Source organism: Lithobates pipiens, unplaced genomic scaffold (genome assembly GCF_037356315.1).
Source record: "Lithobates pipiens isolate NorthernLeopardFrog02 unplaced genomic scaffold, aLitPip1_a1.2 Scaffold_13, whole genome shotgun sequence".
NCBI lineage: Eukaryota > Metazoa > Chordata > Amphibia > Anura > Ranidae > Lithobates > Lithobates pipiens.
Genome location: NW_027507718.1, coordinates 533,924,914 through 533,943,485, shown reverse-complemented (window position 1 = coordinate 533,943,485; position 18,572 = coordinate 533,924,914). Strand labels below are relative to the sequence as shown.

The window sequence follows — 18,572 nt, the reverse complement described above, 5'->3', positions numbered from 1 at the left end:
GAGTAGAGCGAGCTGATAATCATAAACGAGCGGACAAGAACTCACTGAAAACCAGATACGAACTGACTGCACTGACCGAAAAACAGATGGGAACCCACAAGCACAAACTGAAGAGCAGTAACGGAATGAAAAGCACGAGTCTGAAAAATCGCAAATCGTCTCTCACCAAACTTCTACTAACACGAGATAAACACAAGATTAGCAGAAGGAGCCCAAAGGGTGGCGCACTGGCTATTGAAGTTCCTTTTTATAGTCCTGTCGTACGTGTTGTACGTCACCGCGTTCTTGGCGATCGGATTTTCCGACAACATTTGTGTGACCGTGTGTATGCAAGACAAGTTTGAGCCAGCATCCGTCGGATAAAAAAATCCTGGATTTTGTTGTCGGACTGTCTGATTGTGTGTACGCAGCATTACTTTCACGTTGCTAGAAAAATACAACAGCCGAGAAATCTAGGAGGGCCGCCGCGGTGGGTTCTAAGATGTTCATGTTACTACATACAAACAATGAGAAGAATAATTCCAACAATTACAAACGTAGCAACGTACTAGACATACTACGTGGTTTTTCAGCTCTTTAGCTCCACCCTTTGGTCTCCTTCTGCTAATTTCCTGTTGGTAGAAGTTTGGTGAGTGTTGATTCGCGCTTTTCTTTTGGCGTTTCTCATTTAGCGCTTTTCATTTCGTGCTTTTTCCTTTTGCCCTTTTTCATTTCACACTTTTCAGTTTGTTTCTGAACGGCCGTTCGTCAACCAGACATGTTGCGGAATCGGAGGAGATAACGTGTTATTTATTATTGCCCTTGGAGTTATTGCTTTGACATATTATTATTTTTTTTTTTTTGGTTGAATAATAATGATTTGATTTGGTATATTTTCTATATTTTTGGATGCATAAAATGCACATTTTGGTTAAGTTCTATTGGCAGATAACATGTCTATTTTTTTTTTTTTTTTTTAATGCACAATACTAAAATTATGGAGAATAATACTTTTACTTCAAATGACAGTTTGGGAGTCGGCAGTTACATTTTAAAAAATACAAAGTAAAATTGACAAGGGACACCAACATAGTTGTATCTTTGATCTTGAAAACTGCGGGATAATGGTGTTTTGGTAACTTGCACAAATAAAAAATAAAAAAAGTATAATAATATTATTTTTGACATCACTAGAAAAAAAAAGCCTTTGAAAACGTGTTTGCAATAACGCCATCAGTATCACCAGCAAAGCATCTTCATTATTATCCCGTTATAGAAGAGAATTGTGCGCTGCATTTCCACATTTCATGATTTGCTGCGTCACGAACGTTAATTCTCTATCACACACGCTAATTTACAAGACCGACGGCTTCTGCTTCCGAGCACGCGTGTTTGTACTTTTGTCTATGTGTACACGCGATCGGAAATGTCCGACAACACACACTTGTTGGTGGAAAATTTGGAAAGATGCTAGCCAACATTTGTTGGTGGAAATTCTGACAACAATTGTCCGATGGAGCGTAGACACGTTCGGATTGTCCGTCAACAGCCTGACATCCAACATTTGCCATGGGAAAGTCCGATTGTGTGTAAGATTGTGGCCTTAAGACATGAGATAAACATTTAGATACTAATGTGGGGGAGATATTTCATAGTTTCCAAACAAAAAACAACCAGACGGAATGCTGCCTTCACTCTTTTAGCAATAGAGAAAAATATACTATGGAAAAACACGAGAGCAGCTCCAAGCCTTGCACGGGCCGGCCACACAAAGTGCAAAAACAGGAAGGAGAATTTTAACCCCACAAACGTGTACTACACATCCCTCAGCCCATCATCATTACAGATTTCTGAAGCCACAGCTGAGCTACATCTAAGGTCTTTGCTGCCCAGAGCCTGGGTTTAATCTCAGTTATGAGTTTCTCCCACCTCCAGGCATCAAATATCCCCTCCAGAGGGATACCCCAAGTAGTATCCTTGGACCACCTATGTCACTCCTTAAGGGGTTTAATGGCCTTTGCCCCAAAACTAGACTTCATGTACTGTGCAGCCGTCTGACTGTGGGAAGCCTTGCATTCCTTCCCTTGCACGGACTGCTCATTGCCCATGGCGATTCGAATCGGCTTATCTTCTTACCCCCGTGTCCAAGGAAACCCTTACACCCATTTAGAGGACAGTACCGCCTGGTGCCTTCTTCTATGGTGGATTGACGGACTACAACCACTATCTGGTCCAGTCCCCCAACTAGAAACCCTAACCAATGCGTTCTTTAACTCTATGGCTTGTTGTCTCAACACTTTTGGCACAGAACTACAGAGTACCACTCTTTTACACTGCAATACCCATAACTATGCCAACTGATTAGTCAACAACCAAAGATCACCCCCCGAATGATGTCTCCACCCCTCACAGTGTATGTATACACAAGCGTATTCACTGTATGACCGTACACTGCGTCACCTGACTAAACTGCACAGCACACTTACGCCGCTTTCGCTACAGAACAATGTGGCTTCCCTCTGTACCTAGATGTTACAACAATAACGTGGATGCCTCCCGTTTTCTCTCTACCCAAAACTGTATTACAGTATAAAACTTGGCAAAACAACTGGAATTAAATTTAAAAACCAAAGTGATTTCCATTGTCCTCCTAAACACAAGTCCCTTTTATCCACATGCTTGTTTCAAAAGACCCCAAGCTCCTCCCACCAATTTCCTGTTGATACATCACATCCTGCAAAGAACTTCCTGTTGTCTGCTCAGCTCTAAAAACCCATCTAACTGGTTTATTTACATATCAATGGACAGGAAGGGATGAAGGGGGAGGGGAAACTTTGCTTCCCTGAACTTCATATTATGTTAAGACATTAAAAAAATCTATGACTACCCCCTCAGGACTTTATAATATCATATAGGAAACTTCAAGAACTTCAAGACCCCCAGATCCCAGCCCCCCGTGTGACTTGATAATGGGGTACAAATGTACCCCTACAATTTCACAAAAAAAGTGTCAAAAAAGGTTAAAAAAGATGAGATGGTTTTTGACAAGTCCTTTATTCATTTCTTCTTCTTTCCCTGCTTCTTCTTCCATCTCCTTTCTTCTGGTCTTCCTTCCGTGTTCTTCTTTTTCCTCCATCCCCTTCTTCCTCCGCTTCTTCCTCCGGTCTTCTCGTCTGGCATCTTCCTCCAGCTTCTTCTCTGCTTCATCCTCCGCACGATCCGCCACAGTGGGAGTCTTCCGCTTTGTGTGACGCTTCTGTTGAGGTGACAGTTCTTATATAACGGAGGGTGGGGCCACCTGGTGACCCCACCCCCCTATGATGCACAGGGACTTCCCTATGGCTTTCTCCGTGTTGTCAGAGGTGGGTGGGGTCACCAGTTTACGTATTGATACATGTCCACTGGGCAGGAGACGGGTCCCCCCATAGACCTTTAAAGGTTGTTCTGCAACTTTCGAATTTGCCGCGAACACCCCAAATTGTTCCCTATTCGGCGAACAGCCAATGTTCGACCCGAACATAAAGTCCATCCCTAGTCCCAACAATTCATGGCCGCCCTTCCCCCCCTCAGCCACATGGCCACTTGAATATGCGGCAGCAATTTTAAAACCAAACCTTTTCTAAATGACCATCAAAGTCCACCAAACCATCTGTGTCTTGAGTCAGTTAAACAATCTACTTGTTGTTCCCATACATAGGTAACAATCACAATTCATACATTTCTATTTCTCATATACATCACAAACTTATTACACAACATACAGGTACTTACATGAACATTTTAGGTTTTATTAAAGGGGTCCTTTAGAGGAGGTAAGCACGGGGGTCTTTCTATAAGTGGGAGCACTTCTGACACAAAGCAAATGAACACAAAAATACATCAACTTTGTGTTCCTTTGTCTGTGAAATGTTCTAATGATATGAAGGAGAATTCCTGACACAACGTTCCCTCATCTTATTACATGTCCTTTATTTTCCCAGATAGGGAGATTATTGTCAGGAGTCCTCCCATGTATTATCTGTGTTCCTCTGTATAAGGAGTCCTATGACTACGTGTCTCGGTGTCAGCCCCTCCCTGTGGAATGTACGGAACTGGTTACTTTCACTTCTCTCTTCCGCTCTCAGCGATGGCGTCTGCAGATCTGAGGAAGGAGCTGGAATGTTCCGTCTGTTTGAACATTTATACAGATCCTGTAACCCTGAAATGTGGACATAACTTCTGCCGGGACTGTATTGGTCGTGTGTGGGATACACAGGAGAGGTCTGGAGGTTATTCCTGTCCTGAATGCAGAGAAGAGTTCCAGGATCGGCCTGCACTGCACAGGAACATAACACTACGGAACATAGTGGAGAATTTCCTGCCCACCCATCCGGATCAGGAGGAGTCCGGGGTCTTCTGTACTTACTGTATTCACACTCCTGTACCTGCTGTCATATCCTGTCTGCATTGTGAAGCTTCTCTGTGTGACAATCACCTGAGAGTCCACAGCAAGTCACCAGAACACGTCTTATGTGACCCCACCACTTCCCTGGAGAACAGGAAATGCTCCGTCCATAAGAAGATCCTGGAGTATTACTGCACTGAGGATGAGACCTGTATCTGTATGTCCTGCAGGCTGGATGGAGAACATCGGGGGCACCAGGTGGAGACTCTGGATGAGGCCTCTGAGATGAAGAAGAAGAAACTGAGGAATGTTCTGCAGAAACTGATGACAGAGAGAGAGGAGATGGAGAAAAGAGTCCAGAGTCTGCAGGAACACGGGAGGAAAGTACAAGGAGAAGCAGATGATGAGACAGAGAGAGTCACTGTCCTGTTCAGAGACCTCAGGAGACGTCTGGAAGACCTGGAGAAGAGAGTCCTGAGGGAAATCTCCGGGCAGGCAGAGCGGATCTCCGGGATAATCAATGATCTGCTCCAGGATCTGGAGATAAAGAAGGAGGAGCTGTCCAGGAAGTTGCGTCACATTGAGGAGCTGTGTAACGTGACGGATCCACTGACTGTCCTACAGGAATCAGACACAGGTGACTTGTGTGATACTGAGGATGGAGATGATGAGGACAGAGAGAGACATGATAAACTCCTCCATGATGGGGGGGATCTGGATGTGGGGGGGATCTCACACACATTACACACAGGTTTATCTGATATCATGTCTGGGGTAAATGTAGAGAAATGTCCAGGCACACATGTCTATCCACATTCTACTACAAAGGGTGAAAGTCACATCAATGCTGAACCATCCAGGAAACGCCTCAAACCCTCCCCCACCATACAACCATCCAGGGGACCTCCCCAACCCTCCCCCACCATACAATCATCCAGGGAACCTCCCCAACCCTCCCCCACCATGCAACCATCCAGGGGACCCCCCCAACCCTCCCCCACCATACAACCATCCAGGAGACCTCCCCAACCCTCCCCCACAATACAGCCATCCAGGGGACCTCCCCAACCCTCCCCCACCATACAACCATCCAGGGGACCCCCCCAACCCTCCCCCACCATACAACACTCACACCTCCAGGCTGGAGGACCAAATGTTGGGGCTGTACAGCAAACATGGGGGGTGTCGGGGGTTACAGACATATTACTGGATGTGAGGACAGCTGGTAATAAGCTATATATATCAGATGACAGGAAAACTGCATCCAGATCATTTTCACATCAGAATCGCCCAGAAACACCAGAGAGGTTTGAGTATCATCAGGTGATGAGCAGTCAGAGGTTCTCCTCAGGGAGACATTACTGGGAAGTGGATGTCGGGGGGGCAGAGTACTGGAGAGTCGGGATGTGTTACCCCAGTATAGAGAGGAGAGGAGAGCAGTCACGGATTGGAGATAATAAGAAGTCCTGGTGTTTGAAGTGGGTGTTTGGTAATAATCTCTCAGAGATACATGACAGTAATGAGATCCGATTACACCGCGATGTCTCCAGTAGGAGAGTCAGGATAGATCTGGATTATGAGGCCGGGCGGATCTCCTTTTATGATCTGTGTGACCCGATCCGACATCTCCACACCTTCACCACCACCTTCACTGAGCCCCTCCATGCTGGGGTATGGGTAGGATTCATGGGAGATTATATACAGATATGTGGGGAGGGATCAGAAGTGAGAGATCTGTCCAGAGACATCACATTGTGGATGATCTGATTGGTGATTGGTGGAATACTCATCCAATAGGAGGAAGCAGAGGACAGGAAACATGAGGGATTTATTTATAAAGCTGCAGGTTCCGGGGCCGTCATCTTCATCCTAAACCTCACTTCACTACCTAGTGTGTCACTGACCAGGAACAAGCATGCAGGAGGTCAGATTGTTCAGCCTTCACTGGCTGCATGCTTGTTCTGGGTCAGTGACACACTACATAGTGTAGCCAGGATCAGGATGACGGCCCTCGAGACAAAATTTTAAGGTGTATCTATAGGCAAGAATATTTTTTTTTTCCGTTTTCGATGGAGTGGGGCCGGATCAATACCCCTGTCCTGTTTTTTTTCTGCTATCTGGGGCTCCATTTCCCCCTCACTTCCTGTTCCTGTGACAACATTCTACCAGACAGGAAGTGAGGGGAACTCTCCAACATCATCAGGGACAGAAATAAAAATCCTTTTTCTTTAGTAGAGATGAGGACGGATTGGAACCCCTGCCAGATCTTTATTTCTGTCTGTGTCCTTGTTGTAGATTTTCCTTCATTTCCTGTCTGATGAAATGTTGTCACCAGGACAGGAAGTGAGGGGAAATCTCTCTAATGGGGTACCGGATAGCAGTTAAACCTGACAGGGGCTCTAATCCTCCCCCACTCCATCCAAATCTAGAACAATAAGATTTGTCTAGACACACACTTTAACCACTTGCTAACCGCTGCACACCGATATACGTCGGCACAATGGCAGCGGTGGGCAAATGGGTGTACCTGTACGTCCCCTTTAATTGGAGGGGCTAGCAGACGCAAGACCGCCGTGTACAGCGTGACCGTGCCCGCAGGTCCCGTGTACTCGATGTCCGCCGGTGTCCTGCGATGGTGTTACAGAGCGTCAGAACGGGGAGATTCCTATGTAAACAAGGCTTTTCCCCATTCTGCCTAATGACATGACAGGAATCTACTGCTCCCTGTCATCACTGTCAGGTCAGTGGTAGCCCATCCCCCCTACAGTCAGAATCACTTCATAGGACACACTTATCCCCTTGATCGCCCCCCTAGTGTTTAACCCCTTCCCTGCCAGTGACATTTACACAGTAATCAGTGCATTTTTATAGCTCTGATCGCTGTATAAATGACAATGGTCCCAAAATAATGTCAAAGGTGTCCGATGTGTCCGCCATAATGTCGCAGTCATGAAAAAAATTGCAGATCGCCGCCATTACTAATAAAAAAGAAATAATAAAAATGCTATAAAACTATCCCCTATTTCGTAGACAGTATAACTTTTGCGCAAACCAATCAATATATACGCTTTTTTGTGATTTTTTTTTTTAAGCAAAAATATGTAGAAGAATACGTATCGGCCTAAACTTCAGGAAAAAAAAATGTTTTTATATATATTTTTGGGGATATTGAGTTATAGTAAAAAGTAAAAAATAATGTGTTTTTTTCAAAATTATCGCTTTTTTTTGTTTATAGCACAAAAAATAAAAACCGCAGAGGTGATCAAATACCACCAAAAGAAATCTCTATTTGTGGGGAAAAAAAGGACGTCACTTTTGTTTGGGAGCCACGTCGCACGACCGCGCAATTGTCAGTTAAAGCGACGCAGTGCCGAATCGCAAAAAGTGGTCTGGTCAGGAAGGGGGTAAAATCTTCCGGGGGTGAAGCGGTTAATATCCTCAATGAGAATTCCTACATTTCTGTCCTCACAGGTTCATTTACATGACCAATCCATGGATCTGTGATTGCTCCCCCTCCCCCCCCTCACTGTGATTGGCTGTAAGGATTGTCACTATGAATACAGCCAGTGCTAGTTTTGTTCCTATTGGTTATGATGTACAGGGGGCGGGGATTGTGGACAGGTGACGGGGGAGGGGTATATAGTCTCAGGAAGTGGAAATCCTCGGCTCTGTATATGGGAATATTGATCAATGATTGGATATAGATAGAATGATGGGAGGGATTGGACGATGACTACAATCATCATTAACCCCTTCAGTCCCGCCACCTCTATGATCCTTATGGAGCCGAGCAATTCTTCCATTTCCTCTATGGCCCTATTCATCTGATAAAGAGAAATAATTATCACATGATTTACTAATGATGAGATGACATGACTAAGTGCTTATATGCTAATGTCAGGTTCTTTATATAATAACACGTTCTCTGTCTAGAAGGACTTTACAGAAAGATGTTATTAGAGGAAATTGTTGTTCTCGGGGTCCTTGGAAGGTCTTGTTGGGGAACATAGAGACAGTTGGTCTCCTTCTTCTACAATGAGGGATTTGGGGGTCTGGAGGTGGGACAAGCTGATAAGGTGTTCAGAGATAACAGAAATGAATGTCTCTTGTAATGAATGATGTGCTGCTTGTACAAATTCTTCAGTGAATGATTCCATCTGTAAAATGTTGATGTTTGGGACGGTCCTCCATGACAACTTGTCCAGGATTGGGGGGTAAAAGCCTCCCGTATGATGAAGAGGTCAGATCCTTGGTCCACCTGCCATGTCTAAGGATCTCCGCACACCTTCATCTCTCTACTTTCTAATCTTTTACTTTTACTTTGTAACTCTTCTCTTCTAAATAAACTTCCAGAACCTTCCCCGGGATCAGAGGTCGTTATTTCCTCATCACATTCCACAAGAACTTTGTAATCCCGATGGAACACATCCATCATTTTATTGGGACACACAAGGCTTCCTATGGTCAGGATTGTCTTACAATGTTACATTTTCCTATATATAAGACACAAACACATCACAGAACGTGTTACCGGCCTCAAAATGTGAATTAAGAGAGCCGATGATTGTAGACGCGATGAGATAAGGTGATCAGCTTGGCGTGGACTGCAAAGAATCACACAAACAGCATGAGATATGACCACTGACTTTATGGCTGGAAGTAGTTATATTTTACATAACAATACATCTTTTACATTTTTATAGTCACATGTTTATAACCATTAACAATATATATAATACCGATTTTAACTAAAGTATTTTAAAACGTAGTTATAACAATGAACATTACTATATTTTAATAACATATATATCCCTGTTATTCAGTGTTATAGATAATTATCTTTATCTCTCTGGTACACTTTAAGTGTACAATAATCATACTAGCAATGCATTGCTTTAATACAAATATTTTCATGGTAGTACTCTTTTTTAACCACTAGATGGTGCACATTGCATGTCTGTATGATGCAATACATAAGCTTTACATACAATAGGTTTTCTATATTAATAACAGAAAACATGTGCTTCTATAAATCTATGCAATTTCCAATAAATCAGGTTTAAATATACCTATTTAGAAAGGTTTCGTGTTTATCATAGACATTTGTTCTGACCAATGCAGTATTTTCATGTTCTTATGCCCTTTTCACTTGTTTCTGACACATGCTGTTCTAAACTTCTAATTAGAGCAAAACTATAGCATAAAATCTGCTGAGACTTTTTCTGCATCTGCTCAAGATGTTTAGGAATCTTTCTATCACAGGTTAATACAGATTAGGAAAGATTTAGAGTACATACCTGCAAAGAATCACACAAACCGCATGAGATATGACCACTGACTTTATGGCTGGAAGTAGTTTAATTTCCAGTCACATGGTGTGTGGCCTTATATAGACTCTGTTTGTGTACCTTCTCTGCCATCTACTGGTTATTAATAGAGTAGAAGGGAGATGTTTAGAAATATAAAAAAAAAATGAATATGTACTTTGCTTTGGGGTGTCTGTTTTGTGACCATATAAACCCCAGTCCGTCACAAACGGAACAAATATGTCTCCTTTGCTTGGTATGACCCGTGTTCATGTCACTGTAAAGCTAACGCTAAATCACACGGATATTTATTTCTATTACAATTATTGTTCCTCGTTTGTTTTCTTGTTCTGAATGAGTATTAGAGAGTCATGTCCGCTATTCTGTATTGAATGTATTGAACATCTACACTTACATATCTATTATATGTGATATTTTTTCAAGTTAAATTTCTTTTTTATGAGACTTTAGTGTTCTACTTATCTATGTTCATTCTTTAATCATACTCAAGTATTATAGAGGTCTGAGTGTATTCAGTACAGTGGCTTAGTGATCTGCACTCAGCAACAAAAAGCACTCCGGTTATGGGTTCAAATCCCAACTGAGTACACAAATGTAAACCAACACCCTGCGTGTTCACTAGTGTGTGATCTCTTTCCTTCCGCACAATAATAATATTGTTGCTAAATAACATTTCATATTTTCTGAGCCATTTGAATGATGGAAACAACCATGCTGATGTGGCAGTTAGGCATCTCCTATTTTCACCATACTCTGCTGTTTACTATTCAAGCTGGTGATGCCATTTATTGGGATTTGAACCCGTGGTCTGAGCGTCGCCAGCAAGGCGTGAAGGCCACTAAGCCACTGTGCTGAGTACAATTCTATGTAGAAAATATATTTGCACCATGATTAAAGAATTCACATATAGAAATAGAACTCAATATCCTCATAAAATACAAATTAATAAATTAAAACATATTTGAAATATAATAGAGATGTAACTGTAAATGTTCAATAAATGCTAATTATATCTTATTATTATTATTAGATTATTTGATGAATGATTACCCCAAAGCACCCCCCTCCCGAATGTTGAGGGCATGTGGCCTGTCAGGCTGCATGTTTGGAGAAGGCCACTTTCACACTTTTGCGACTTGTCCTGCGACTTGGGACTGCAAAGTCACATGACAAGTCGTACCCCCCCATGATTTCCAATGAGCACCGTTCATATCTGTGCGACTTCAAAGCAGTCCCTGCACTATTTTGGTGCGACTTTGATGCGACTTGATGTCCACAGACCTCAACATTACACAGGCGCATCGAGTCGCATCAAAGTCGCACTACTTTCAGGTCGTACGTGTGTGAAAGTGGCCTAAGAGTCTGGTATGGATTTGAGGGGGGCCCCCGTGCCGTTAGTAAAAAAAAAAATTGTTGGTATGGGGTTCCCCTTAAAAGCCGTAACAGATACAAAAGTGCCTGGTATAGATTGGGGGGACCCCACATCATTTTTTTTTTATTGCCGGCAATGGTAATGATGCCGGAGGCCGCTGGCTCCAAAGGTTGACATCTGAAGTGCTGTGTAGGAACTCCATTCACATCAGACACATTTGTGTGAACCTGCCTTAGATGTTTGTCTATTGGATGACACTTTCCCTCACAGCATGTAAACTCCAGGCAGGTGGGATTTGAACCCATGACCTGAGTGCTGCTAGCCTGGAGTGCTGACCACTCAGCCACTGTGCTGATCACATATGGAGCTAGAATATATAGTAGTGCTGTGATGAAAGGATAAACATCTATAACTAGAAGACAACATTCTAATACAATTCTATTTACACATTAAAAATGATTTTTTGTATAATAGAGACCTAGGGGTGTGGCCTGGACGGGGGGAGGGGCCCCACACTGATTTGTTTACCAATCAGATTTGTGTTGTTACCCCCCCCCCCCCCCCCTTGTGGCAGACAGCACAACTCCTAACTTTCTAAATGTTACTGAAGTGGATTTATATTTAGAAAATGTTGTTGTATTTCCTAACATGAAGCAAACAAGGATTAGGAGTCGTTCTCAGATAGTTCATTTTAGGTGTCCATACACGATACAATCTGATTGTACAATCTTTCAGATTTACCAAAACATATATAATGGGAGGACACACCAGCACTCCGATCACTCTGTATCCAATCAGGCAGGCCCTTGTACTACATAATTGTTGGAGATTGTACAATCAGATTGTATAGTGTATGCCGAGCTCTACAGAACTCGGGACTCGTTTCTCCTGATTCCAATACTACATCTCTATCCACATAGACCGCTGTCTGATCTCTCATCTCCTCCACCCTACAGATCAACAGATCTCTGCAAGATGGAATGAAGGAATAAAATATCTGATGATCTGATGATCTGATTTTATTGTAAGCGTGCACCTGGGGGGAACGGTGTGATCTGCTGGGAGGGGGAGGGGTGTAATCTGCTGGGAGGGGGAGGGGTGTAATCTGCTGGGAGGGGGAGGGGTGTGATCTGCTGGGAGGGGAGGGGGGAGGGGTGTGATCTGCTAGGAGGGGGAGGGGTGTGATCTGCTGGGAGGGGAGAGGGGAGGGGTGTGATCTGCTGGGAGGTGGAGGAGCATAATCTGCTGGGAGGGGAGGGGGGAGCGGTGCGATCTGCTGGGAGGGGGAGGGGTGTGATCTGCTGGGAGGGGGAGGGGTGTGATCTGCTGGGAAGTGGAGGAGCGTAATCTGCTGGGAGGGGAGGGGGGAGGGGTGTGATCTGCTGGGAGGGGAGAGGGGAGGGGTGTGATCTGCTGGGAGGGGGAGGGGTGTGATCTGCTGGGAGGGGAGAGGGGAGGGGTGTGATCTGCTGGGAGGGGGAGGGGTGTGATCTGCTGGGAGGGGAGGGGGGAGGGGTGTGATCTGCTGGGAGGGGGAGGGGTGTGATCTGCTGGGAGGGGAGGGGGGAGGGGTGTGATCTGCTAGGAGGGGGAGGGGTGTGATCTGCTAGGAGGGGGAGGGGTGTGATCTGCTGGGAGGGGAGAGGGGAGGGGTGTGATCTGCTGGGAGGTGGAGGAGCATAATCTGCTGGGAGGGGAGGGGGGAGCGGTGCGATCTGCTGGGAGGGGGAGGGGTGTGATCTGCTGGGAGGGGGAGGGGTGTGATCTGCTGGGCGGTGGAGGAGCGTAATCTGCTGGGAGGGGAGGGGGGAGGGGTGTGATCTGCTGGGAGGGGGGTGTGATCTGCTGGGAGGGGAGGGGGGAGGGGTGTGATCTGCTGGGAGGTGGAGGAGCATAATCTGCTGGGAGGGGAGGGGGGAGGGGTGTGATCTGCTGGGAGGGGGGTGTGATCTGCTGGGAGGGGGAGGGGAGGAGTGTGATCTGCTGGGAGGGGAGGGGTGTGATCTGCTGGGAGGGGAGGGGGGAGGAGTGTGATCTGCTGGGAGGGGGAGGGGCAGACACAGTTTTGTACTAATGAGGTCAGCTGATGACTTCCTTCCTTCTCGGTCTGATATGTAGAGACCAGCGAGGGATGACGTGTTGTAGGAAATATAGAAAACACGCAGGGAAGGTTTTCTTCTCTCAGGTACAGAAATTGTATATATTTTGCAGCACATTAATGGTATATTGGCACATGGGGGGGAGGGGATTTGGCCTTTAATGGTGAGGTATGGAGACGCTCATCTGTCAGAGAGGACTCATCGGGGACATTTTCTGTGAATGGAGAACTTTTGAAGGGGTGACATGTGAACCCCACCAGGAGGAGGTCACCAAAAACCAGACAAGTATGTATGGGGGGGGGGAGGGGTGAGCATTGCGGGGTGACGTGCGGAGTGGTCATTAGGACTGTACAGGATTTTATTTTACTTAACAGTTTGTGGAGCGCTGGATAAAATATCTGGGGTCTGTGGGGGGGCTTATCAGTTTCCGGCCCCATACCCTATGTGAATGAGTATGGGGTACAATCACACAGGGTTTTAAAGCAGTTTATTAGACGGCTCCGGGGGTCTTCCGTCTTCATGGGGTCTTCTTTCTGGACTCTTCCGCTATCTTCCGCTCTTTTACTAGCGGAGGAGCCTGGCTTTCTCCTTCATCACTGCCGCTGTCCGGGGGTCTTCTCCTGACTTCGGGGGTCATCTTCCAACTTCGGGGGTCTTTCCCCGCTCTTCACTTCTTCTGCGGGGCCTCCGCTATCTTCTTACAGCTTTGACTAGCGTTGGCCCGGACTTGTCGCTTGTCACTGTCACCGCCTTCTTCTTCTTCTTCTTCTTCCTTCCCTAGGTGAAATGGGTAGGGGTACATCGTACCCCATACTCATTCACATAGAGTAGGGGGCTGGAATCTGGGGGCCCCTTATTAAGCTGGATAAAATATGCTGGACACTGGTAGGTCATGTGACACATACTGATGGGCAGTGGTAGGTGGCACTTGGTGGGTACGGCTTAGCAGTACTGATGGGTACTGGTAGGTGGCACTGCGTAGCAGTACTGATGGCAACTGGTAGGTGGCACTTGGTGGGTATGGCTTAGCAGTACTGATGGGCACTGGTTGGTAGCACTTGGTGGGTACAGCTTAGCAGTACTGATGGGCACTGGTAGGTGGTACTGCTTGGCAGTACTGATGGGCACTGGTAGGTGGCACTTGGTGGGTACGGCTTAGCAGTACTGGTGGGCACTGGTAGGTGGCACTTGGTGGGTATGGCGTAGCAGTACTGATGGGCACTGGTAGGTGGTACTGCTTGGCAGTACTGATGGGCACTGGTAGGTGGCCACTGCTTAGCAGTACTGATGGGCACTGGTAGGTGACACTGGTGGGCACGGCTTAGCAGCAGTGACTCACGGTGTTGGACGAATGTCCCGTTTACACAAGCCGGTTAATCTGCTTTTTTTTTTTTCTCCTCATGCTGTCGGAATAAGGGGGGAAAAAAAGCCTATTACCAGCTTCTGTTTACATCATGTGATCAGCTGTCATTGGCTGGCACCTGATCACGTGGTAAAGGTGCAGGATGGACCAGGATAGGGTGGCTGTGTCCAGTGATGTACTTTGGTTTTGTGCTGCCCTAGGCAAAAGTAAAATGGGGGGGCCCCCCATGTAAATTTGCCCCACCCCTTCCTGTTTAAGGGATGTGACTCCCAAATTTAAGGACTACAAGTCCAAGCATGAGGCCCTGAGGTCTCATGGGTGCGTGCTGGGACCTGTGGTCACCACTAGTTGGGAGGAGGGGGTGGGGGAGAGACCCCCCTGGCCCTGCCTGCAGTCCCTCCTGTGCCCCCTGTCTGTGGGTAGGTCCTCTAGGCCCTCGGTAAGCCAGTCTTCCTGTTGATGTCACAGCTGGGAGAGGAAGCAGAGAGGTAGTTGGAGACGTGCAGGCTCTTGGAGGAGACGGGGATGATCTGCTGGCTGCTTCTCGGGTCAGGGTGATGGTGGAGGTCTTCTCCCTCCTGGGCTCTCGGTTCTAGCCAGTCTCATGCTGGTACTGCTCGCCTTCCCCGCAGCCTCTGGGGCCTCCCGCTCCCTGTGTGAAGAAGCTGATGCTCAGCAGCAGCGGCTGCTGCTGTTGGCACAGGATTGGTCGCTGCTTAGCTCAGCTGTCCTGCCCCTTGGCGCCCCCAGACCTGGCGGGACTCACCTTGGCAGCTGCTTTGGGCCCCACGAGTGCTAGGTGTGGAGGTAAGATAAATCCTCCACCACTTTCAATGCCGAGCAGGGAGTCATGGCTGTGACGTCGCTGGTTGCTAGATGCCAGACTGCTCCAGCAACCACTTCCTTCCTCTATCTGTATACAGCTATATACTGTGTCTGTGATGTCACTTTTCTTCTCTATCTGTATTCTTCCTCAAGTGAAATATAACCCCCAATACTATTTAACAAGCTGAATTTATTGGGCCATTGAATTCAGCTGGTGGATAGGCAAGACAGGCTGGACAAATGAAATGGGGGAGGGGAAATTTCTGTTACAGTAAGAGAGAGCCCACCTACAGCTATGTGTAACGCGTGCATGTTTGGAAAACACGCAGGACTCTGATGTCATGGTTGGGGTTAGAACACATGACCCCGGTGCAGCTATGCGGAAGTGCTAACCACTCAGCCACTGTGCTGCCCATAGTATTACCTTGAATATATAGTAGTACCATGATTCAAGAATTAAGATCTAGACTTGTAAGTAGATATTCTAATAAAATTCTAATTGGACATTCATTTTTTTTGTTGTCATATACTAGAGATATAACTGTAATTTTAACATGAGAAAAAAGTATGCATTACTCTGTAACATTTATTAAAAGATACATTCGTTTGCAGAACATGTAAAAAACATAACAAAACAGGAAAGAAAATGAAGATCTTTATCTATCAATAGTGATGGATGCACACATAGTCCCACCACATGGACACTGACATAACACATGTATGAGGTGAATCTGGGATCGACAACTACAAGCATTCTTTTTTTATCTGTGAAATTTTGACAATTCAGGAGCGCATGAAGGCCTTGGAGGAGAGGCAAGGTCAGGGCAGGCTATGAAGGGGGTGCAGGAGATGATCACCAGCACCCTGATCGAGAGCGCTGACACCAGCACCCTGATCGAGAGCGCTGACACCAGCACCCTGATCGAGAGCGCTGACACCAGCACCGAGATCGAGAGCGCTGACACCAGCACCGAGATCGAGAGCACTGACAGCAGCACTGATACCAGCAACTCGCTGCGGGACCCAAAAATTTGACACCGCTCAACCCCTTCAAACAGGAGGGTACGAGCATATAGTACGGTGTGCTTTTTTTGTACAAGGAAGTGAGCCAAAGGTAGAAAAAAGGTCTGTGTGCTCCATTAAATAAATCGTTTATAGAGTTATGCATATACATGGTCTACTGGTCACATGTGTTGAATTCCTCCGAAATCCATGCCTCATTCATTTTTAGAAATGTGAGGTAGTCAACACTGTCGTGAGCTAGGCGAGTACGCTTATCGGTCACGATTTCCCCTGCTGCGCTGAACGTCCTTTCGGACAGGACACTGGACGAGGGGCAAGCCAACAGTTCCATTGCAGTTGCATGTTTGACGGCCATCAGAAGGTTCACCCAGTGGGCAGTAAAAGTGATATACCTTCCCTGCCCGTGTTTGCTAGACCACGTGTCTTTGGTCAGATGTATCTTGGCCCCGACACTGTGTGCCAAAGATATATTCACTTGCTGCTGAACATGGCCATATAGCTCTGGGATGCCCTTCTCCGAGAAATACTTCCTTCCTGGGACCTTCCATTGTGGTGTTCCAATGGCCACAAATTTTCGAAAGGCTTCCGAGTCCACCAGTTTATATGGCAGTAGTTGGCGGGCTATGAGTTCTGACAAGCCAGCCGTCAACCGTTGGGCAAGAGGGTTATCCGGCGTCATCATATTTTTACGCTCGAACATTAGGCCCATAGAAGCCTGCCTTTTTCCAGAAAAACGTGAGGATGGCGTGATGGAAGGTGGAGTGGAGGACAATTGTGAGGAGAGAGGAGAAGGAGAAGTAGAAGACGAGGCTGGACGGTGAGAGCCTGGAGTGTGGCTTTGTGTGTTCCGTTGCTCCCACTGGGCTCGGTGATGGCTGCTCATGTGCCTTCTTAAGGCGATCGTCCCTAGGTGAGTGTTGGGCTTACCGCGACTAATGCGTTGACTGCAAAGATTGCAGATGACAACACTATTGTCAGCAGCGGACACGTTAAAAAAAGCCCACAGTGCGGAGCCATGTGCCGGTGTCCTGGGAGCGCCAGATGTGACCGTACATGGTCGATGACTCGCTCCTGATACATTAGCAGTCTGCTTTGTCCCTCCTGTGCAATGTAAGTTATTCCTGCTTCTCCTCCCTATCTGCTGATCCATATCTCCCTCTGAACTCCCCTCCTCTTCCTCTCTTGTGGGCACCCACGTGACATCACTAGACACGTCATCATCAACGTCACCTTCCCCACCGCTATAAGTAGAGATCTCGGAGTAGGCAGCAACACCGGGGACCGACCTCCTCCTTGAGCTGATCTGGGTACTGTCGTCAGACTGCTGAGTAGCGGTTGTTGCTACCTCCTCTTCCTGATCCAATACCAAGAGTGGCTGCGCATCAGAAATGTCTTGTGATGGATCGGAAAATAATTCCTGTGACTCAAGCGGAAGGTATATGGTGGTGGTGGTGGTGTTGTTGGTGGTAGTGTCTTTGGGGGTGCACATAGCAGAGAGTGAAGAAGAGGGTGCAGATCAAGAGGATAAGGAGGGTGCAGAAGAGTAAGGCTGAGTGAGACACTCAACCAAGTCTGGTGCGTCCTTTGACGTAAATCGCACGCACCTTCTGCAATTTGCCACTTTGGCTCAAGCCTGTTGCTCCTGCCCTACCCCTACCACCCCTGCGGAAGGGCCTGCCTCTTCCTCTGCCTGTCATTTTTTAAATGACCCTGTGACAAAAGTCTCTAGAGAAGTGCAGTATGTATGTGGAAGAAGGTATATAACACCCCGCTTCAATCTGTCGTTTTTTGGGGGCCACTGGTCTATCACACCAGTTATAATACTTTTTCTTTAACCACTTCCCGACCAGCGCACGATGATATACGTCGACAGAATGGCACGGGCAGGCATATTGGCGTACAGGTACGTCCAATATTCGATGCCGCCCTGCCATCGGGAGCGCGCCGCCGGCGGCGCGCTCCCGCGCTGGTCGGGACCCCCGTGAGTCCGGTCGCGGGACCCGCGGACTCGATCGCCGCGGGCATCCCCGCGATCGTCTCACAACATTTTTCCATTCTGCCTAGCAACTAGTGATGCTGATCTCTGCTCCATGTGATTGGAGCAGAGATCAGTGTACACTAAATGAAAGCCCAACCCCCCCACAGTTAGTAACACACCCCTAGGAACACTTAACCCCTACACTGCCACCCACTGGTTAAC

General features: G+C 46.7%; 1 protein-coding gene across 1 annotated transcript; it reads left to right on the top strand.

The window, feature by feature from the left end:
• Positions 1-4,071: 4,071 nt before the first annotated feature.
• LOC143975712 (E3 ubiquitin/ISG15 ligase TRIM25-like) lies at positions 4,072-8,723 on the top strand. Its single transcript, XM_077478211.1, has one exon. The coding sequence runs from the start codon at positions 4,106-4,108 to the stop codon at positions 6,128-6,130; it is 2,025 nt and encodes a 674-aa protein (XP_077334337.1). The 5' UTR covers positions 4,072-4,105; the 3' UTR covers positions 6,131-8,723.
• The last annotated feature ends 9,849 nt before the right edge of the window (positions 8,724-18,572 follow it).